The sequence below is a fragment of the Amblyraja radiata genome, chromosome 19 (assembly GCF_010909765.2).
Source record: "Amblyraja radiata isolate CabotCenter1 chromosome 19, sAmbRad1.1.pri, whole genome shotgun sequence".
NCBI lineage: Eukaryota > Metazoa > Chordata > Chondrichthyes > Rajiformes > Rajidae > Amblyraja > Amblyraja radiata.
In genome coordinates, this window is record NC_045974.1 from 35,208,614 (window position 1) to 35,231,671 (window position 23,058).

The 23,058-nt window shown below is 43.8% G+C and overlaps 1 protein-coding gene across 3 annotated transcripts in view; it reads left to right on the forward strand.

Annotated features, from left to right (window-relative positions):
* The window catches only part of lin7a (lin-7 homolog A, crumbs cell polarity complex component), a 72,391-nt gene that overhangs the window by 45,118 nt on the left and 4,215 nt on the right, over window positions 1-23,058 (forward strand). The window contains exons 3-6 of one of the 3 annotated variants that reach the window (XM_033038216.1): window positions 10,802-10,873; window positions 10,946-11,017; window positions 16,794-17,003; window positions 17,378-17,590. In XM_033038216.1, coding sequence (XP_032894107.1) covers window positions 10,802-10,873; window positions 10,946-11,017; window positions 16,794-17,003; window positions 17,378-17,590 — 567 coding nt within the window. The remainder of the gene's footprint in view (window positions 1-10,801; window positions 10,874-10,945; window positions 11,018-16,793; window positions 17,004-17,377; window positions 17,591-23,058) is intronic. The other 2 variants (XM_033038218.1, XM_033038217.1) reach the window with 2 other exon arrangements.

The following is a 23,058-nucleotide window of genomic DNA, read 5'->3' on the forward strand; positions in this document are numbered from 1 at the left end:
CCTCAACTACCTTCTGTGGCAGAGAATTCCAGAGATTCACCACTCTCTGTGTGAAAAATGATTTTCTCATCTCGGTCCTAAAAGATTTCCCCCTTATCCTTAAACTGTGACCCATTGTTCTGGACTTCCCCAACATCGGGAACAATCTTCCTGCATCTAGCCTGTCCAACCCCTTAAGAATTTTGTAAGTTTCTATAAGATCCCCCCTCAATCTTCTAAATTCTAGCGAGGTTTTCCTGGTGGCGGCGCGACTCGTTGCAGCGGCTCCTACAGCCTGTCTGTCTTTTTTTATTTTTTGTCTAGTTAAATGTAGTGTTTGGTGTTTTTTAAATACTGGTTTTTAAATGTGTATATGTGGGGGGCGGGGGGGGGGGGGGGGGAAACCGTTTAAAATCTCTTCCCTGTCCGGGAGACCCGACCTTTTCCGTCGGGTCTCCGTTGTCGTTGGGGCCTAGCACCGTGGAGCGGCCTCCAACCTGAACGACCCGGGGGCTCGGGAGACTGCGCTGCGGACTACTCACCATCGTGGGGCTGGCCGGCCTCGGAACGTGGGGAGCGGTGGTGACTCGCTGCTGCGACTCGACTCCTGGGGCTCGGAGGCTCCAGCAACGCAGCCGCAGGTCCGGTGGACTGGGACATCGGGAGCTCGCGGGTCCGGGGGGAGAGAGAGACCGCTTCCCGGAGCTCCCACAACGCGACTTCTCCAGCCCGTGTCGCGGGGTTTGGAACGACCCGGAGCGGGGAAGTACATCACCCGGCACGGCTTCGTGGCCGTGGGACATTACAGCGCCCGCTGGGGGCTTCAACTTCGAGACTTCTAGACCGGGAGCGGGGCCGTAAATCGCCCGGCACGGCCTAAAATGGCCGTGGGACTTATCATCGCCCGCCTGGGGCTTGGACATCGGGAGAGACATGGAGAGCAGGGGAGAGAAAATACTTTTGCCTTCCATCACAGTGGGTTCACTGTGATGGATGTTTGTGTGAACTTAATTGTGTGTATGACATTGTTTTTGTTTGTATGGCTGTGGAAACAAAATTTCGTTTGAGTCTCACTGGGGCTCAAATGACAAATAAATTTGTATTGTATTGTATTGTACAAGCCGAGTCTTATCAAACCATCTTATCACCAATGAGTGAATGGTCCTGACCTTCCATCTATCTCTTTATAGACCTTCAAACTATTTTTAATCTGACTTTATCTTGCAATAAAGGTTATTCCTTTATCTTGTATCTGTACACTGTGGACAGCTTGATTGTAATCGTGTATGGTCTTTTCACTGACTGAACTGCCCGCAACAGAAAGCTTTTCACTGAACCTTGGTGCATGTGACAATAATAAACTAAACTAAACTTTTTAAAAGTGTTGCTCATCATGCAAGTTTATTTCAAAATTCTTAAGTTGGAAGAGCAGACTTTTAAGACCTTTGAGTATTGGAAGAGAGTTTCCGAGGCTTTAGAGCGATTTATGAGATCCAAGATCTGTGTTGGGTTTGAGGGTCTGAGCAAGGAGTATCTGAGAAACATAGATGAAAGGAGAGGGAGATGAGGAAAGTCAGGCAATATTTGGTGGATTTCTGGAATGTTGCAGCATTATGAGGTGGGTGAAAGATGGAGCCATCTTGTCAAGTGAGTTGGGTCAATATTTACCCTGTTCAACTCTTAATGCTTCCTGTCAGCCACCTTCACATTCCTATTAATGACATTGGAGTTGCCAATGATTAGAGCTATCAATCTCAGCCTTACACAAAGGTAGATATATTTTTTTAATATTGTAATGAAGTTGGGGTAAGAGATTTATGATCACTGTCGTGAACAGCAGAAAATGTGAGGGACATAATTATTTTCATCTTTCAGCTAAGGTTATCACTTGCAAAATGAACAAAGAAATAATTAATTTGCTTTAAATCACCAGCAAACAAATTATCAGCTAAGCCTATATGCAATCATCTCCAAATGGGAAAAAAAGTCATTTTTATTATTGGGAAAATGGTGTTTACATAAGTCACTGTGAATCCAATTTTCACTTTGCTTCATTTTTTTCCGACAAAGACTAGAAACTCACAAATCGAAGCAGAACTTAGCACTCAGTTTAGAACTCCACTGTTGCACGTAGACATTGTTGATACATTTCCAGGCATTCAGAGATGAATCCAGCTGAAGCCTACACTGAAAATAATGAAAGTATTAGAATGTTTCTGAGAAGAAAGTAACATGAAAAGATCTTTCTTTTCTGAAAAATAAACAATGATTTTTTTTCCACTATTTCCGAATGTCACTTATTTTCTTTGTTAGCAGGGAGAATAAGTTGCTTCCTGTTTTGCCTCTGTCCAAGTCAGTCCCTTCTCCTTTGATTCTAAATTTACTTTTAACTTATTGTCAATGATTACATTCAGAACTCCTCAACAGATCCGTGTTTGCTGTTTTTAACCTGTAGTTTTTCCCACTTAATTTTGCACTTGTCCGATCATTTTGTGTCTATCTTCGATTTAAACCAGCATCTGCAGTTCCTTCCTACACATTCTAGTTAGTTTGCAGCTGGAAGTCTAATTGGAGGAAGTAAATGTGAAAACAAAAAACAGGAAGTGCACATATGAGATTTGAAGTGGGATAGAACACAGATACTGAACTAAATCAACTAGTTTTGGAGAATGCCATGGTCCATGGTTTAATGTTACTTATTTTTCCATTCTGTTCATTAAGATTCCATGATTTAATCTTAATGTTGCATGGGGAATTTATGCTGACTCATTCCAGAGACAGTTCTTTGTTTAAGATGGTATCTATGGAGAGAGGAACAGAACTAATGTTTTAAGTCAATGGCCTTTCATCAAATCTGACTTGCCTAGCATTTCCAGGAGTCTCTGCTTTATGCAAAACACATCAGCTAGAGAACCATAGCAGGTCAGGCAGCATCTGAAGTGGGAAATGGATAGTCAATGTTTTGGGTTGGGACATTGGGAGGAGAGTAGAAGAGGTTAGACTTTAGAGATACAGCGCGGAAATTAAGAATAAACCATGTATGGAACCATGCCCTTCGGCCCACCGAGTCCACGCTGACAAGTGAGCACCCCATACACTGGCATTAATCCTGCACACTAGGGACAATTTACAATTTTTACCGAAGCCAATTAACATATATTGGCTAATATAGGTAGAATGGAGGCGAGGGGCAGGGGTGGGCCAAGAGCTGGCAAGCCATAGGTGGATCTAGGTGATTAACAGATGGGGTCAGGTTGGGGTGAAAATTGTGTCAGAGGCTGGGACGTGATTGTAGATGATGGAATCTGAAAGAAAAAATATGTGAAGCATATGGTTTATGTCTAATATCCAGGATCTGCCATAATTTGTTTTTGGGTCATTGTACATTATATTAACATAAGGTTCTTCCAGTTGAAAACAATGTACCATCATGGATAGGATATACCATGTGGCCTCATCCTGAGCTATAATTTGCACGATCATGGTTAACAAGTTTGGTGGCAGTATTGTTGGCTTTGGTAACGATAAGCTGCTGTGAATGTTGGGATTTGCAGTAATTTATCTCATTTTGTTTTTCAATTTTCAGTCCATTTATGTGCAAACATCACAGCTGGTTATCTGGGGGAAATGCTCATTGCATTTGAACTTTTTTAGCCATTTTTGTTTACATTTATCTTACGTGATTTCAATTAAATGAGAAAACGGAGAGCTAAAAATTCATTTTGAGCAATTTGAGATCTTTTGATATGCCCTATAACAAAACTTCCCTCAGATATCATTGCTGTTGTGAGACACACTGGAAATGTAGACTTTTGGACTACATGGAAACATAGAAAAATAGGTGCAAGAGTAGGCCATTCGACCCTTCGAGCCAGCACTGCCATTCAATATGATCATGGCTGATCATCTGAAATCAGTACCTCATTCCTGCTTTTTCCCCATATCCCTTGATTTCTTTATCCCTCTTGAAAATATCCAGGGAACTGGCCTCCACTGCCTTCTGTGGCACAGAATTCCACAGATTCATAACTCTCTGGGTAAACAAAAATCCTCATCTCAGTCCTATTCTTAAACTATGACCCCTGGTTCTGGACTCCCCCAACATCGGAAACATTTTTCCTGCATGTAGCCTGTCCAATCCCTTAAGAATTTTATATGTTTCTGTAAGATCCCCTCTCATCCTTTTAAATTCCAGTGAATACAACCCATTCTTTCATCATATGTCAGTCCCGGGAATTAAAAATTGCACACAATACTCAAGGTGTGGTCTCACCAGGGCCCTGTACAACTGCAGTAGGACCTCCTTGCTTCTAAACTCCTCTCGCAATGAAGGCCAACATTCCATTTCCTGCATGCTTACTTTCAGTGACTGATGTACAAGCACTCCCAGTTCTCGTTCCACCTCCCCTTTTCCTAATCTGACACCACTCAGATAATAATCTGCCTTCCTGTTCTTGCCACCAAAGTGGATAACCTCACATTTATCCACATTACCTGCCATGCATCTGCCCACTCACCCAACCTATTGAAGTCACCCTGCAGCCTCGTAGCATCCTCGTCGCAGCCCACACTGCCACCCAGCTTTGTGTCATCCCCAAACTTGGAGATGTCACATTTAATTTCCTTGGCTAAATCATTAATATATATTGTAAATAACTAGGGTCCCAGTGCCTTGCAGCACCCCACTAGTCACTGCCTGCCATTCTGAAAAGGACCCGTGAATTCCTACTCTTTGCTTTTTGTCTTCCAACCAGTTCTCTATCCATGTCAATACCATATCGCCAATACCATGTGTTCTAATTTTGCATACTAATCTCTTGTGTGGGACCTTGTCAAAGGCTTTTTGAGTCCAGATACACCATATCCATTGGTTCTCCCTTACCCATTCTACTGGTTACATTCTCAAAAAATTCCAGAAGATATCTCCCTCCTTTCTTAAAAAGTTGAGTTACATTGGCCATCCTCCAATCCACAAGAACTGATCCAGAGTCGAGAGAACATTGGAAAATGATCACCAATGCATCCACAATTTCTAGGGCCACCTCCCTGAGTACTCTGGGATGCAGACCATCATGCCCTGGGGATGAAGGACCAGTTCCTACGATGATACTGGGCTGAAGGATCAGGTCCTTTGATGTATTACTATGATTTTGCCTTGTGATGTTTTTAACATTCTTTGAGCAGCAGTTTTGTTGTGAATGTTGGGATAAAAAGATGCAGGTTTCTACTTTGATTTAACAATAATACTTTTTGGTTAATTCATGATTTGCGAATAAGTTGCTAGACAAAAGACACTTACACCATAATAATAGGGTGGCACAGCGGTAAACGCCAGAGACCCGGGTTTGATTCTGACTTCAGTGCTATCTGTGTGGAGTTTGCATGTTCTCCCTGTGACCACGTGGGTTCCCTCCATGTGCTCTGGTTTCCTCCCACAGCACAAAGACGTGCGGTTTGTAGTTTAATTGGCCTCTGTAAATTGTCCCTCGTGTGTAGTGGAATTACAAGTATGATTGGGTGATCAATGGTCGGCATGGACTCAGTGGGCTGAAGGGCATGTTAGCATGCTGTATCTCTAAACTAAATAATCAGTGCAAATCCAACAATACTGTAAATTGATCGTGTTAAATATAGAATGCCACTTACGTTTGAAATACGAAAACGCATCTTACAAAACCTGTTCAAAATATCATAAATAAACACCTCTGCAGAAATTATTTATTTTTACTTAAATCTTCAATGTGAACCATGATTGAACTATTATAATGCACCATCTGTTTTGTCATGAGTAAGTACATAATTTTCCATTTTAACACAACAGAATAAATCACTTGGCGGATTACATGCAAGGAAAAAAACAACCTATAATTGTCTAGTTTTCAATTCCGTTAATTATTTTTTTTAAAAAAGGGAGCAAAATCCTGTGCCTGAATTTTCTTAAAGATTTCTCAGGAAATTTCATCCTTATCTGCTGCGCTAAACTGATACAGTTTTTACTCATTGTTACCCAATTGACGCCTACAAAAAAGATCAGGTAGATGGGAACATTTACCTTTGAAAAAATTAAAGGCATATTTTTATTTATTGACCCGAAACGCCACCTATTCCTTCGCTCCATAGATGCTGCCTCATCCGCTGAGTTTTTCCAGCATTTTGTCTACCTTTAAAAAAAATGTAATAATGTTTCATCCTCATTACAGCAGTAAAATGTGGCATTTGCAGTGCCTGACAACAGCTGACTGCAGAGTTTGTTATGCAGCAACTTCACTACTAGAATGAATGGGAAGGAATTCCCACCTGAAGTAGTGGCTCCACACGAGAATAGAATAGATGTTCAAACAAATGCTATAAAATTGAAGGAAAATGCAGGGCGGAGTTCATATGTTTTCATAATGTTGATTCAACCAATCTCAGGGTAATTTCAAAAAACTGGAGTAACTCACCGGGTCAGGCAGCATTCCCGGAGATCAGGAAAAGGTGATGTTGTTTCAGGTCAAGACCTTTCTTCAAACTAAGTTTAAACCAACATCTGCAGTTCCTACCTTCACAAACCTCAAGATATTGGTCCTCATAGACTGTGTCTAGCACTGTGGGTGACCCCCAAGCAATATGAGTGCAGGCTATTTATTAAGGCAGGGTATCTGTGCTGTGAATGAATTTAACCAAGTCTGTAATGATTCCGGAAATTACATAGCAAATGTGGACAGCAATGAAATCTGAGACAAACACATGCAGATGGCAATATTAGTGCCTTAGTTAGGACCCTTAAATTCACATTGTCTCTTTGTTTCTTGTCTGTTTGTCAGGATTTGCTTCTTGTTTTTTTGGGAATCAAGCATGAAGGTTGCAAACTAATGTTCCAGTTTCGGCTGGTATGATAAGATGAGCAAAACGCCGTCGATAACATTATAAAAGTAGAGGCATAAAGGAAAGAAACAGGAGCAGGAATTGGCCATTTGATCCAAGTACGATTGCGGCTGAACCATTCTAGGTCTCAGCACTACTTTCTTACTCTCTTCCCATTTCTTTCGACTTTTTTTTGAATATAAGCATTCTTTGCCATGACCTCTGAGATCCTGAACATGGGTGCTGTCTGTACGGAGTTTGTACATTCTCCCTGTGACCACATAGGCTTTCTCCGGGTGCTCTGGTTTCCTCCCATATGCCAAAGGTGTACAGGTTTGTAGCTTAATTAACTTGTGTGTAGAGAGTGGATCCGATAGTGGGATAACATAAAACTAGTGTCAACTGGTGATCGATAGTTGTCTTGCACTTGGTGGCCTGAGAGTGTCTGTCCATAATCTCTGAACTAAATCTGTCTCGCCAGCATTTTGTACAGTTACATTAAAATTACATTATTTTTATACTCCATACCACTTTCGCCCGAATGCGCACAAATTATGCTGGTGACATGTTGGCCTAAATAAGTGAATAGTACCCAGAATAGCCTGGTCCAAATTTCTGATGAACAAGTTTTCCACTGGAAATATGCATTGTCACATTAAAACACAGCATTACTTTTATGTGTGAGTGACTTAAACTGGGACAGCAATGGAAACACCAACAATATGCTGTGAGAATTGGTATATCGAGTAAAACCTCATGAAGTTGAAACAAAGAACTGCAGATGATTGTTAATACACAGAAGGACATAAAGTGCTGGAGTAACTCAGTGGGTCAGGCAGCATCTCTGGAGAACTTGGAGAGCTGTCATCGGGACCTTTCTTCAGGCTGATTCAGTCTGCTGAGTTACTCCAGCACCCCTTGTCGTTTCACCTTAAGCCGAGGCACTGTTGCCTCTGGTCTGTACCAGCGAGCTCCTCACCATCAGCTGCCCTACCACCCGCCGTCGCTGCTCCTGGCCGTCAACTCCTCTCTCATTCCCCAACGACAATTTGCAAAACTCCCCCTCCCTCCCTACCTCTCCCCACCTCTCCCCCACAGCTGCAGACACCCTCCAGGGTGGGGTATATTGCCAACTCCAGGGGAGCAGGAGAAGAGGGAGGAGGCAGTGGAGGGGGAAAGGTGAAGCTGAGTGTACTGAGCGACGGGAGAAGGATGATCATGGCCCGAAGAAAGCGGTGTCCCCAGGGGCAGCAACATGAGCTGCAACAACAGTCGTGTCAATCGGACCAGGGGATGGGTGAAGAAGGGCTCGCTGGTGCCCCTTGCAACCCAGGGGTAGCATTGGTAGCTGGGCTGGAGAAGCCATGCGGGTCGGGATGGCATCTGCAGGTCCGTCCTCTATAACCGATATCCGTTATAAAGGGGCCCATTAAAACAAGGTGTTCTGTGCTGGGCACCAATGGTTCTTCCCAACATAAAGGGAGATTTAGCAATGTATATCAAACAGAGTAAAACATGGGAAGCTGCTGGATCAGGCAGCATTTGTGGAGCTGATCAGGCAGCATTTGTGGAGGGAAATGGAGTCAACGTTTCAAGATTGTTCATCTGAATCTTTGTGCCAAATTCCAGCAACTGCAGTCTCTTGTACCTCTGTGCCTAGATATGAAACCTATGAATGCATTTTCTCCCATTCTCATTTTCACTTTCATCTCTTTCTCTCTGTTTTTTACTTAATTCTACTTTCATGTTTCTCTAATAATAATAATAATAATAATAATAATAATAATAATAATAATAATAATAATAATAATAATAATAATAATAATAAATACTTTATTGATCCCCTCAGGGAAATTCAGATGTCCAGAAGCCCTCAACCAACAAACCCACAAATTCAAATCGAACGCAGACAGAAAATACATAGAATACAATGTGGACACTACCTGAGAGCAATAAATACCTAAAAAGACCAATAATTAACAATTAAAATTAAAAATTGCAAAATGCATCTACCATTCATCTTAGGTTTCTCCTACTTTCTCTTTCAGTCATTCTTTCTCAGTCAAATACCCACCAACCCAATTTCCCTTGTTTGTTCGGAGATGGGAGGTGCCTTTGCCTAATGTGTGCTTAGATTCAATGAAAAATGTTGTTTTGTGTACTACCCAGGCAGATCCCAAACACGAGTACAACATAAGAAAATAAACAGAGTTCAGAAAATGAACCCATCAGTCTGAAGAAGGGTTTTGGCCCGAAACGTCGCCTATTTCCTTCGCTCCATAGATGCTGCTGCACCCGCTGAGTTTCTCCAGCATTTGTGTGTACCTTCAGAAAATGATCTTACAGCTAACGAGAAATTGCAGATAAAAGATGTGCGGCATTCTGGGTGGCACAGGGATAGACAATGGTAGAGTTTCTGCCTAACAGGGCCAGAAACCCCAGTTCGATCCTCACTTCTGGTGCTTGTCTGTATGGAGTTTGTATGTTCTCCCTGTGACCATGTGGGTTTTGCCCAGGTGCTCCGGTTTCCTCCCACACTCCAAAGACGTACAGGTTTGTAGGTTAATTGGCTTCAGTAAGCTGTAAAATTGTCCCTAGTGTGTATAGTTTAGGGCACGGGGTGATCGCTGGTTGGCACAGACTCGCTAAGGGCCTGTTTCTGTGCTATATCACTTTAAAAGTGCCGTAAGCAACAAATAGTCCACATTCAGTAGCACAAATAGTGTTGAAATACTGTTTTTCACTTAAAGGGAATTCAATGGAGAGCATATCGTATTTTATAACTGTTAAAACTCTGATCTTAGATGTGTGTGTGTGTATGTATTTATTTGTTTAAGTGTTTTCACATCTTCTTGAAAAAATGACTCGCGTACGGGAAATATTTTACATATTCTGGTAGAGATTTACCCCCTGGAGTCCAAAAACGGCTTACCTGAAAGTTTTGTGCTTTATTTCTTGAGTTATTAATAAAAATGTTCACAAATCCGATCAAACTTTGAATTCAAAACGCCTGTTTTTTTCCGCTGATGACGTGACCATGGATCTGCCTGTTTGCCTTCTGCTCCACTGCGACTGACGTCACCTCCCCCCCCCCCACCCCCTCGTTATTCAAAAGACGCTGCCAGAGATGAAGCCGCCGAACTTGCAGTCCTATGGTCACTGCCCGCAGCTCCCTCTCGGCCCCCTCCCCCCCCCGACCCTACCCCCCCCCAATCCCTCCCCCAATCCCTCACACCACCATCTCCCCGTTGCCGGAGGTGAAGTCAGGCCCTGCACTGAAGCCGCTGAACTTGCATTCCTTTGTTCGCCGGTCGGCAGCCCGCCCCCCCTCCCTCTCTGGCTCCCAGATCCCCGTCTGCCTCTCCCCTGCTCCCTCTCTGCCCCCCCCCGCTCCCTCTCTGCCCCCCTGGCCCCTCTGCCCCTGCTCTCTGCCCTCTGCCCCTGCTCTCCTTCTGCCCCCGCCCTCCCACTGCCCCCGCCCTCCCTCTGCCCCGCCCTCCCTCTGCCCCCGCCCTCCCTCTGCCCCCGCCCCTGCCCCTGCCCCCGCCCCTGCCCCTGCCCTCCCCCTCCCTCTGCCCCCGCCCTCCCTCTGCCCCCGCCCTCTCTCTGCCCCAGGCCCATTCCCTCTCTAGCCGCGCCTGCGAGTTGGGGGTTATGCATGAGTGGGTAGGGAGGGGGATGAGATAAAAGGAGCAAATGAAATAATATTAATATAATATCAAGTGGGGTGGTTAGTGTGTGGGGGTGGTTAGTGCGTTTGTGTGTGTGGGGGGGGGGGGGGGGTGATTATTGTGTATGTGATGCCACAGGCCGCCCTCCACCTTCCCCCATAACCATGCGTTAAGGGGACGGGTCCCACTTGGTCTAGTAAGCATTTATTATTTACATGTAATGTCAAAACTTTCTTGAATATGATTTGTACAGCAGTAAGTCATGGAGTAATTTATTTTCGCCTAATTTGCTAATAATTTTCCAGGTTTATCAGTACATGCATGAGACAATAACCATCAGTGGCTGTCCAGAATTCAGAGCTCGTGCAACGGCCAAGGTATGCTTTGCAGAAGTACTGGTGGATGTGTTGTAACTGTGTGTTTTAATTCTGTGTACATGTGTATTTCAGGTGTTCGAGAGTATATATGAGAATTTAGACATCAGTGGCAGCCCAGAAGGTAGAGCCAGTGCTACTACCCAGGTAATTTCATTGACTGGAGTCAGTGTTCATAATGATATTTTCTGATTAGATTAAGAAAATTATTACATTATCAATTGTGCTAAACTACTTGCAATTCAGCATTTATGGTGCTGAACCAAAACAGAATTTAATGCATAATAACTAATGAAAGGGCAGTAAAAACCATTTCCCTCGTTTTATCTGAATGCACTAAATTTGATCTGGTCACTTCTGGGCTCTCCAGATATTTCTTCAATGATCTTGTTCCAGTTTTGGAGAATTTAGCTTTACCTTCTATAATCTGATTGTAAAGTGAATGCAGTCATTATTGAGAGGCAACAGTTACCTTTAATGAGAATGTGTTTATTGAAACTTATTCGATTACCTTCATTTCTAAGACAGCATGACCTGAACATTTTCTGCACGGAAATTAGGATCAATAAATGTTTTGCTTTAATTAAGAAATGAAATCTTTTAGTCTATGCGCATGTTTGGAAATATAAATATGGCTTTATTATTGTGGGAAGTTTACGGATATCAGAAATTTGTCATGATAAATATCAATGGGAATAAAGTTATTATTTGATCTCAATTGAACTGTTTTAATGTGCTTTTCTTTTAACATGTTTTTGTCTGGGTGTAACACTTCATTGAGATTGTTGAGATTGGTGGACTTGGTAGCACTGAGTTCTGTTTGTGAGTTGTATCTGACACAGCTTGTTGAGTTCTAGATGATTCCTTCCTTTAACATAACTCTCCAGTCACCTCCATCCCCCTTTCATCAGCAAGCACAAGGATTTTATAAGTTTGTTTGCTATACAAATTATAACCAGCCAGCCCCTGTTCCCACCACCTTTGCCTGTCACCCACCAGGTCAGAATTTCTCCAAGATGTTTCCCTGCCATTGTTCAGAACTCCCAACATTGTCCAGTTTTATCTTAAACTACTTCCTGTTCATTCTGAGCCCTTTTTGTCCAAAGGTCCTACCTCCATCAACCACTGTTCCCACTATCCTGATGACCGCCCAGAATTCCCACCTTGCTGCTAATTGTTCTCTCTCATCGACTCCAGCCAACACTACCCCTATAACTTGGACATTTTCACCCTCCCCTCAAAGAACAAACGCCTGCTGTCTCTGTTCTTGCAAATTATTGCCCCGTCTTCTTTCATATGTCTTGGTACTTAGCAGCAACTTACAAATATTTGCTTGTCTTTCCTGGAACTCAAGCTTTGAATCCTTTCATTGTTCCCACACTTGGACAGTATTGAAACGCCCCAAACAAAATTACAGATGCATCCCATCTAATTGTGACAAAGATATGCAATTTCCCCAGGCATATTCCACTAATTCCATCAATTCCACTATCACCAAATGGGTGGGGCATCTCTTCCTGAATCCCATTTTCTCCCCAACCATAGCCAGAGAATTACTTACAATGTTCTTCTCTTCCTGGTCCACTGCAATACCTATGCTTCCCAGCATATTAAAAAAAAAACTGTGTAACAATCTCCCCATTCTTCAGTAGTCGCCTGACCAGATATTAAATGAGACCTGATAGTCGCCAAAGAAGGGAACTGAAAACCATGAAAAAGATGTATTATAGGTATTATTGGGGCGATATTTAAGTGGTTAAAAATGTTGTCCAATGGTAAGTTTGTTTCATAACTTGCTTGAGGAGGAAGGTTATATGACCATGTCAAAGAAAGTATAAAGTAAGAAATAAAATAAAAACTCTGGATATACAATAATTGTTTTAAATTCAAATTCTAGAGGGAAAATGAACCTGATGTTAATTTTACTGAAATGTGTTTCGAATTGCAATGCTGCATTTTTTTCAATAACTTGAGAATTCTGTTGGATGAATTGCCTTTAATAGACAATGAGCTTAAAACTCTGTCTTGTGGAGCAATATTTCATGCACGATGAGATAGCTTTCATCTAAAACCAAACTCCTGATGGGCAGAGTTGCTGACAAATCCTTTGCATGTGGGATTCACCAGAGGGTAAAGATCTCCTCCTATGGAAGATGAAGGGGAAAATCCATGTCAATGATTGTCACGAAGCTTGGCAGTGATGCAAACCCAGGAATATTCTAAGATGGTCTCAATGTTCTCCATTTTCCAAGACCTTCTACTTCTTCCTTGGCAGAGATCCTGACACTGATGGTTCTTGCATTGGTTGCTCATCTCTGGTGACACTCTGTCCCAACACCAATCAACAACTTCAGTGGAAAACTGTCTTAGAGTGGCCACCGGTACCTCAAAGGAGACTGCGTGGCATTCTTTCCACTTCTCAACTTAACAACAAATACATGGAGAACGGGGGGTGGGGGGGGGGGGGGGGGGGGGGGGGGGGGGGGGGATGGCTTACCCAAGTAAGAATCAAAAGCAAAATAAGACACAAAGTGCTGGTGTAACTCAGTAGGGCTGGGCGTATCTTCGGAGAACATAGATGTTGACATTTTGGTTTGTGACCCTTCTTCAGATTGGTTGGGGTGTGGAGGGGGGAAGAATATTGGGGGAGAGAGAGGAGGGGCAGAACAAAGCTCGGCAAGTAATAGGCAGATACAGATGATGGGGGGAGGGGGGTGTTGATAAGCAACAAATGCTGGACAAATGCGGAGATGAAATGACAACAGGTGTGACATAAGGATAGTAGAGATGCAAATTTTGAAGCCAGGTTAAAGAATGTTGGTGGAAGGGAAGGGGAATAGAAAAAATAGGTACAAATCCTGGCGGAGCACAGGGAAGAGGGGAGCAAGGGAGGAAGTGGAGGGGTAGAAGGAGGGGGTTGGGGGGTTTGGTAAGTTACCAAAAATGGGAGAATTTGCTGCTCATACCTTTGGATGGCAAGGTTCCCAAGTGGAACATGAGGTGCTGTTCCTCCAGTTTGCGCGTGGCCTCACTCTGGCAATGGAGGAGACCCAGGACAGAAAGGTCAGCATGGGAATGGGAAGAGGAGTTAAACAGTTAACAACTGGGCGATCCAGTAGGCTTGGCGGACCAAGCGCAAGTGTTCAGTGTGACGGTGGCTGAATCTACCCTTGGTCTCACCGATGTAAAGGAGGCCACATCGGGAACACCAGATGCAATAGATAAGGTTAGATGAGGTGGAATGCACCTGGACGACAGAGGTCCTTGGATGGATGTGGGGAAGAAGGTGTAAGGACAAGTGTTATATCTCCTGCCATTGCTGGGTAAACTACCTCGGGAGGGGCATTGTTTGAAGCAAAAGCATTCAGTCTGAAGAAGGAACCTGACCCAAAATGTCAACTGTCTATTTCCCTGCACAAATACTACCTGATCTGCTGAGTTCCTCCGACATTGTTGTTTGCTTCAGCATACAGAAAGCTATTTCACAAATCATGTACGTATATGGATTTTTCTGCCCTCTGTTCCATGTGAGCACCATTTAACTGCATTTTTAAGTGCTGAAAAATGTTGGAGCATATCATTTTATTTATCAAATTTCAATTAGAATGATTTGAGTACCATTATTGTACACTTACATCCTTAGTGTATTGCTTTCTCTTTGCCATTCTTAAATCCCCATTCTGGCCTCTGACATTTTCCACTCAATAAAATTGTTTTTTGAAAATGCGTTCTCACCAGCTTATGCATACCAGTCAATGTTATTAAACAATTCAAATACAGCGAATGCAGCGCCGGAGACCCGGGTTCGATCCTGACTATGGGTGCTGTCTGTAAGGAGTTTGTACGTTCTCCCCGTGACCTGCATAGGTTCTCTCTGAGATCTTCGGTTTCCTCCCTCACTCCAAAGATGTACGGGTTTGTAGGTTAATTTACTTGGTAAATGTAAAAAAAATTGTCCCTAGTGGGTATAGGATAGTGTTAATGTGTGGGGATCGCTGGTCGGCATGAACCCAGTGGGCTGAATGGGCATGTTTCCGCGCTGTATCTCTAAACTAAACAATGAACTTATTTTATTACTCTTAGTGCAAACCTCCTTGATGACTCTGTGACTTCAGATACCATATAACCATATAACAATTACAGCACGGAAACAGGCCATCTCGGCCCTACAAGTCCGTGCCGAACAATTATTTTCCCTTAGTCCCACCTGCCTGCACTCATACCATAACCCTCCATTCCCTTCTCATCCATATGCCTATCCAATTTATTTTTAAATGATACCAACGAACCTGCCTCCACCACTAATTACAATTAAATTACCTGTAAGCTCACACGTTCCAACAAGCAAAAACTCATCTCTGGGATTAAATAGCAATTGGAGTTCATTTATTAAACGTAAGAACAAGTATAAATAAACTGTGGATGTTGGAAATGTAAAATAAAACAGAAACTGCTGAAAATACTCAGCAGGTCAGGCCACATCTGTGGGAAGACATTCTGTTTTTATTTTATTCATATATAAAATTTATTTGCTCCTACTTCTGCTCTTATGACCTATGAACAAACCCCAGTGTGCCTTAGAATATCTACAACTCGACTAGGGCAGCACAGTGGCATAGTGGTATAGGTACTGCCTTACAGAAACAGTCCCTTCGGCCAACTTGCCAATTAGCAACATATTAAAGAGAAATCTGACATCTGAGACAACAAAGTTATCTCATACTGTAATTAGTTCAAAGAAAAATAATGCATATCTTAATTTTAGTTCCTTCAAAACAATGGATTAAGAAAAAAACATAGGCTTGGAAATTAAATTAGTGCAATGGGGACAGGATTATTTTAGGCATGGGTTCATAGCGACAGCAATCAGCAGCGTCTGAGGCTCGACAACTCCCAAGGCCACAGGTGCTGTGAAACGCCACTGACACTCCGAACTCCACACTACACGCGATTATGGAGAATGTCAGCAAAGTTTTGGCTAAGACAGGGAGTGTGCGCTGCCTGGGGATTACAAAAGGATTATGAGCCAGAATAAGAAATGTAAGAGTGTCATAAGTGATAGGAGCAGAATTAGGCCATTTGGCCCATCGAGTCTACTCCGCCATTCAATCATGACTGATCCGTCTTTCCTCTCTCAACCCCATTCTCCTGTCTTCTCCCCATAACCCCCAGACACCCCGTACCAATCAGGAATTTGTCAATGTCCACCTTAAAAATACCCAGCTGACTGTGGCAATGAATTCCACGGATTCATCACCATTGGATTGAAGACATTCCTCCTCATCTCCTTTCTCAAGATGCATCCTTTTAATCCGAGTCAGATTGGGATGTCAATTAGATGCCAGCTCAAAGGTCAATCAGAGGTCAAGGCCAGTATCTGGCTCATCAGTGATCAAGATCGGTGGGAGGGGAGGATCGACAGTGCAGACAGGTCAGTCCTGGTCTGGGATCTGCTCAGGGATTAGTACTTTAAAAATTGTCATTCACTGGTTGTAGGCACATTCCATGCTCCTCTGACATGTGAATGATATCACCAGTGCAAGTGTAATTCATGCACTGTCCAGATGAAACCACTCCAGAAATACATACAATGCTGTGTACTTAACACACAAACAAAGCCATCTATACAAACATCTAGGCCTGAACCATTAATTCCCTGTTTGCTATGAAACTCAAAACCCATTTTAAATTTCAGGCTTAAATATGTGGTGTTGATAGGCATTCTGACTATTTGGGTGTTGTTGTAAAATGCACATGAGGCATTGTGGCGAAAAGTGAGCACTTTCATTCTCTTAGAAATGTCTCGTGGAAGCAAAACGCTGAGAGGAAAAGAAACTGTAGATTTTATATTGTGATCTAATTATCAACCACAATGGCATTAACAATAGAATTTGCTACGAATGGGAATTTTATTTTCTTTCAGGCCACTGTCGCTGCTTTCGCCGCCAGTGAAGGCCATTCTCACCCTCGTGTGGTGGAATTACCAAAAACGGAAGAAGGCCTCGGATTTAACGTAATGGGTGGAAAAGAACAAAATTCACCCATTTACATCTCTCGCATAATTCCTGGAGGTGTCGCGGATCGACAAGGGGGCCTAAAGCGCGGTGATCAATTGTTGTCCGTCAATGGAGTGGTAAGTGATTGTCTGTGGGGGGAATTTTAGACTTATGTGTCAGTAATCTCAGGATAATCAATATTACATTGGCCTGAAATTTAGGATGAGATGTTAGAGATGAACAGTTCATAAGTTTTAGAAAGGACTGCAGATGCTGGAAAAATCGAAGGTAGACAGAAATGCTGGAGAAACTCAGCGGGTGAGGCAGCATCTATGGAGCGAAGGAATAGGTGACGTTTCGGGTCAAGACCCGAAACGTCACCTATTCCTTCGCTCCATAGATGCTGCCTCACCCGCTGAGTTTCTCCAGCATTTTTGTCAACCTTCAACAGTACTTAAGTACACACTTGCCTTCTTAAATGTGTGAACTCAGAATCTAATCTGACTTTCAGAGTGTGGAAGGGGAGCACCATGAAAAGGCAGTAGAATTGCTGAAGGCTGCTCAGGACAGTGTGAAACTGGTGGTGCGTTACACACCCAAGGTGCTAGAAGAAATGGAGGCGAGATTCGAGAAACTGCGAACTGCCCGACGCAGGCAACAACAACAGCTTCTGCTCCAGCAACAACAACAGCAGCAGCAGGTTCAACAAAACCATATGTCATAGGTGAGACCATTTATATTTTATCCCAAGCTCAAAGTTCAAGTACGGAACACAAAGTGCTGGAGTAACTCAGCAGGTCAGGCAGCATCTCGGGACGGCATGGATAGGTGACGGTTCGGGTCGGGATCCTTCTTCACACTGATTGGCAAATGAAATTCCTCGTATGTTGCAAAACATACTTAGCTAATGAAGTATTATTGTGATTGTGATTCTACTCGGGGGATGGGGGAGCAAAAGCTGGGAAAGGGGGGTGGAGGGGCAGGACAAAGCCTGACGAGTGATAGGTGAACATAGGTGACGGAGGAAAGTACAAATTAAGAACTCGATGTTCAAGGACTTGATTTGATCTAATTGTGGTGCAACCCCATAAGAAGTCCATCAGATTTTTTTTTTAATTTAATGCTGAACCATCTAAAATATTAGAGCAAAAAATAAGTTTTAGTTCTTCCTGCTGCCTGGTACAGTGAAAATTATTGCAAGGATCATTTTTGGTTGTCTTCACCCGATGGCTGGAGAGTGATTCTTTGAGTCATCCAGATATCTGATGGATATTTACCAAGAAGCAATGTCAAAAGAAAATGCATAGAGCCGCATCAATTACTCTACTCCTTCCAGCTTTTCATCGTCCTCTGTGTGAAAAACTAACTTGTGGATATACGTGGTGTGGGCCTGAGCTCTGGGTTGTCAATGACTGCACTGGAGAAAACAGATATGTGGGCTGTACACTGAACATTTATAAGATCCATGTAGCTACCCTACTCCAAATGTCCCTGCTAACATAGGTTTATGATTTAAAACTGAAAAATGTGGATCTCTTTACAAATTACAGGAGCCATCTGTCGAGTGTGATACACGCACTCGTGTATATATATATATATTTAGTATATGACCTAGACATAAATGTAGATGTGTTGGTGAATAATTTTGCTGACGACACAAACATTGGAGGAGTTGCAGATGGTGCGGAAGGCTGTCAGAAGATACAGTGGGATATCGATCAGCTACGGAAATGGATGGGGAAATGGCAGATGGAGTTTAACCCGAGCAAGTTTGAGGTGTTGCACTTTGGGACGATGAATATAAGGAGAGAGTATACGGTTAATGGCAAGACCCCAAATCAGCATTGACATGTAGAGGGACCTTGGAGTCTAAGTTCATAGCACATTGAAGATGGGCAACACAGGTAGCTAGGGTGGTAAAGAAGGCATATGGGTTGCTTGCCTTCATTGCTAAGGGCATTGAGTACAAGTCAGGAAGTCATTATGCAGATCTGGACTGACGATGGGAACCTAGAATCCTTTTGTAGGGAGCAACTTTGTAGACACCTGAAAAAGAGGCCGATGGAATAACTTTCCATGTAACCCACAGATCTGTCCCTCAAGCACCTTCTGCCCTTTCCATAGTAAAGTCTGTAAATCTGGAATGGAGACATCATCAGAGACCTTTAGGAATTACCTTGGAAAAGGAAGGATAAAACACAAGAGTAAAGAAGCAATACCCAAATTATGCAGGGCAAGTTTTATTTGCAGTCCATGTTTGATGCATTTAGACTTTAGAGATACAGTGCAGAAACAGGCCCTTCGGCCCACCCTATCTGCACGGACCAGCGATCACACTGTATACTAGCACTATCCTACACATTAGGGACAATTTACAATTTTACTGAAGACAATTAACCTACAAACCTGTACGTCTTTGGAGTATGTGAGGTAACCAGAGCACCCGGCGAAAACCCACGCTGTCACAGGGAGAAAGTACAAATTCCGTACAAACTCCATACAAATAGCACCCGCGGTTAGGATCGAACCTGGGTCACTGGCGCTTTAAGGCAGCAGCTCTACCACTATGGCACTGTGCCGGGTTTTCTGTCTTCCTCTGTTGGCTGATCTGTTTCCTTTTAGCATCTCACCATCCTTAAGTAGGTCTGGGAGTGGAGTTGAATCTCAGTCCTCAACAATCTTCAGTATCTTATGATATTTTATAAACAGAATGTTTTTAAATTTTCCATGCATTTGTATTTTATGTAACAAAACGCCCGTAGCTATTTCACAAAAAGAATGAGCAGTAAATTGAACACCAGGCAGGAAATGAAAGCCAGTGGTAAGTGACTGGAAAGGAAATTTCCTTTCCCTATGGAAGGTAGAGAGGAAGCCATCAGGTTTTAGAACAAATGTTGTAGTACGCAGCTGTGAGTCAAAAGTTCTTAATATTATTGATTGCTGTATTATTGGACAATCCATGATAGATCAAAGAAAATAAGGAGAAAGGAACTCTGGAAGGATGAATGGATTAGGAGAAGGAAAAGCTAGTGCAGGGGTGGGGAACCTGTGGCCTTAAGGCCGCATGCGGCCTTCTAGGCCATTAAGTGCGGCCTTTTGAATGAATCCAAATTTGGTAGAAGTAGTGGTAAATGGCAATATACGTTCAGGAGCACCTGTTCCGTTGTTTTGCACAATCCACAGGCATTGCCACTTTCATTTTACTGCACATCTTGTATGTGTATGTGACAAATAGACTTGACTTACCTTGACTTGTTGTTCGCAAACAAGGCACAAGGTAGGCAAAAGACGCCATCTACATGATCGCTATATATGCTCGTAACTAGTCAGGGTTAAATCTTCGCCAGCACCCATTCTTATAGAAGGCACAATATTTGTGTGTTGGACCCAGTTTAAAGTGATTCTGTATGAGGTACAGCTTCTGAGCATCTGAGAGGTTGGCAATAGCTTTAGCAGCTTCTTCATTGGTTGTGGTAGAATTAAGGAGCACTAGACCAAGTGCAGACCCGTTGGGTCTGTTCCCCCAACTTGCGGTTGCGGGGGGGGGGGCATACACATTAACCACCCGCACACACTAACTGCCCCCTCCGCACATGCGCTAACTACCCCCCCCTTGTCAATATATTAATGTTATTAATTTGCTCCTATTACCCCATAACCGCCCCCATCTACTGACGCATAGCCCCCAACTCTCAGGCGCGTGTAGAGAGGGCGGGGAGGGGGTAGAGAGTGAGGGCAGAGAGAGAAGGGGGGAGGGGGAGGAACAGGGACGGGGGGGGCAGGGAGGGGGGAGGAACAGGGTGAGGGGTGGGGGAGAGAGAGGTGGGGGAGAGGGAGAGCGGAGGGTGAAGAGAGAGCGGAGGGGGGAGAGAGAGCAGAGGGGGGAGAGAGAGAGCGGAGGGGGGAGAGAGAGAGAGGAGGGGGGCAAGAGAGAGAGGAGGGGGGGAGAGAGAGGAGGTGGGGAGAGTGAGTGGGAGGATAGAGAGAAGGGGGGAGAGAGAGAAGGGGGGAGAGAGAGAGGAGGGGAGAGAGAGGGGGGAGAGAGAGAGAGAGAGCGGAGGGGGGAGAGAGAGAGCGGAGGGGGGGGAAGAGAGAGAGCAGAGGGGGGAGAGAGAGCGGGAGGGGGGAGAGAGAGAGAGAGAGGAGGGGGGCAAGAGAGAGAGGAGGGGGAGAGAGAGGTGGGGGGAGGAGAGTGAGGGGGAGGAGAGAGAGAGAAGGGGGGAGATAGAGAGGAGGGGAGAGAGAGAGAGAGAGAGGAGGGAGGGGAGAGAGAGAGCGGAGTGGGGAGAGAGAGAGTAGAGGGGGAGAGAGAGCGGAGGGGGGAGAGAGAGAGCGGAGGGGGGGGGAGAGGTGGTGGGGGAGAGAGAGAGGTGGGGGGGAGAGAGAGAGGTGGGGGGGGGGAGAGAGAGGTGGGGGGAGAGAGAGGAGGTGGGGGAGAGAGAGGTGGTTGGAGCGGGGGTGGCGTGTATGAGCGGGGGTGGCGGGGATGAGCGGGTGGGGGGTGGCGGGGATGAGCGGACGTGGCCACCCCCACCCATTCCACTACTTACCTGGAGTAGACGCGAGGTATCGCGCTCAATGGCTGAAGCACAAATGGCAGTCTGATCCCGCCCCGGGCCCACTGCGCTCGCGCGGATAGACGGCGCCATTTTGCGTCGCTTCCCCAACTGCGCAGGCGCAGATGGGTGCATTTATTTCTCCCCCAGCGGCCGGAGCCAGAATTGCGGGCGATTTCCCACAAAGTGGAAACGCTGATTGTGCTCCGATATTTTAAAATATTCTGGGGATTTTTTCTTACTCTGGGGGAAAAAAGGGGGGGTGCGCCCAGCGCACCCCCCCTTCGGACGGCCATGCAGAAAAGCATGGGAGAAATTGAAGTCAAATGTAATAAAAGCAAGATTAAAATGTCAGCACATAATGATAGTAACAAATGCTATTGATGTTTTTAATGTGAATATATTTGAATGAGATTTAATCCACTTCTGACAGTGGAAGCAGGCAATCTAAAGCAACCGATCAAGTTTGAATGGTTGGACAAGAACAAAAAAATCTAATTTAGTCATAGTTAGCAACTGAACAGGGAGTAGAGTTGAGAACTTTTGGCAAGAAACAAATTGCATGGCTTGGTCCACACTATAACATTGGACCCAACTATTACAAATATTCCATGTTGGGAGGTATCCATCTGATGAATATCAGGGACCAATTCTGTTCTATGTTAAAAATGTTACTAATATTCATGCATTCTCTTTTAATTTCTATTTTGAAAATATTTTAATGACTTCCACTACGTTGCTTTTTCAAAGCAGATTCTTTGCAAGTAGATTTTCAACTTTATACTTCAAAGCATCTTCAAAAATAAGATTTTAATGAGCTAAAAAAATCTGTCACATTGCATTTCAATTCATTCCTCATTTGTTTATGAACAACAAAATACTTCAGTAGCCACCTTATCTGGTAATCGAAGAATTCCAGTACCTTGATTCATTCCAAGCACTGGGAAAGAAAATATATACTTCCACTGTCAGAAGTGGATTAAATCTCATTCAAATATATTCATACTTCTGTATTGCAAGCTCTGTGTTACCAAAATAAATTGTTATTTATAACATTTCTAGCTGATGATGTGTGGAATAATATTTAGGAAGTCAGCCAAATCTGCCAATCTCAAAACTACTTAAATGTGAATACAAAGTCATAATATAAATTAAGAATGTCTGCGCGCACACACACACACACACGCACACGCACACGCACACACGTACAGTTTATAAATACATATTCTACACATAGTAGTGACCATTGGAGCAATCTCAAGTGGTCAAGTCCAGTTGTGTAAAACAACATAGAAACATAGAAAATATGTGCAGGAGTAGATCATTTGGCCCATTGAGACTGCACCGCCATTCATTGTGATCATGGCTGATCATCCACAATCAGTAGTCCAGGCCTGCCTTCTCCATATATATGTGTTCAAGAAGGAACTGCAGATGCTGGAAGATCGAAGGTTACACAAAAATACTGGAGAAACTCAGCAGGTGCAGCAGCATCTATGGAGCGAAGGAAATAGGCGTCGCCTATTTCCTTCGCTTCATAGATGCTGCTGCACCCGCTGAGTTTCTCCAGCATTTTTGTGTACCTTCTCCATATATATCCCTTGATTCCGCTAGTCCATAGAGCTCTATCTAACTC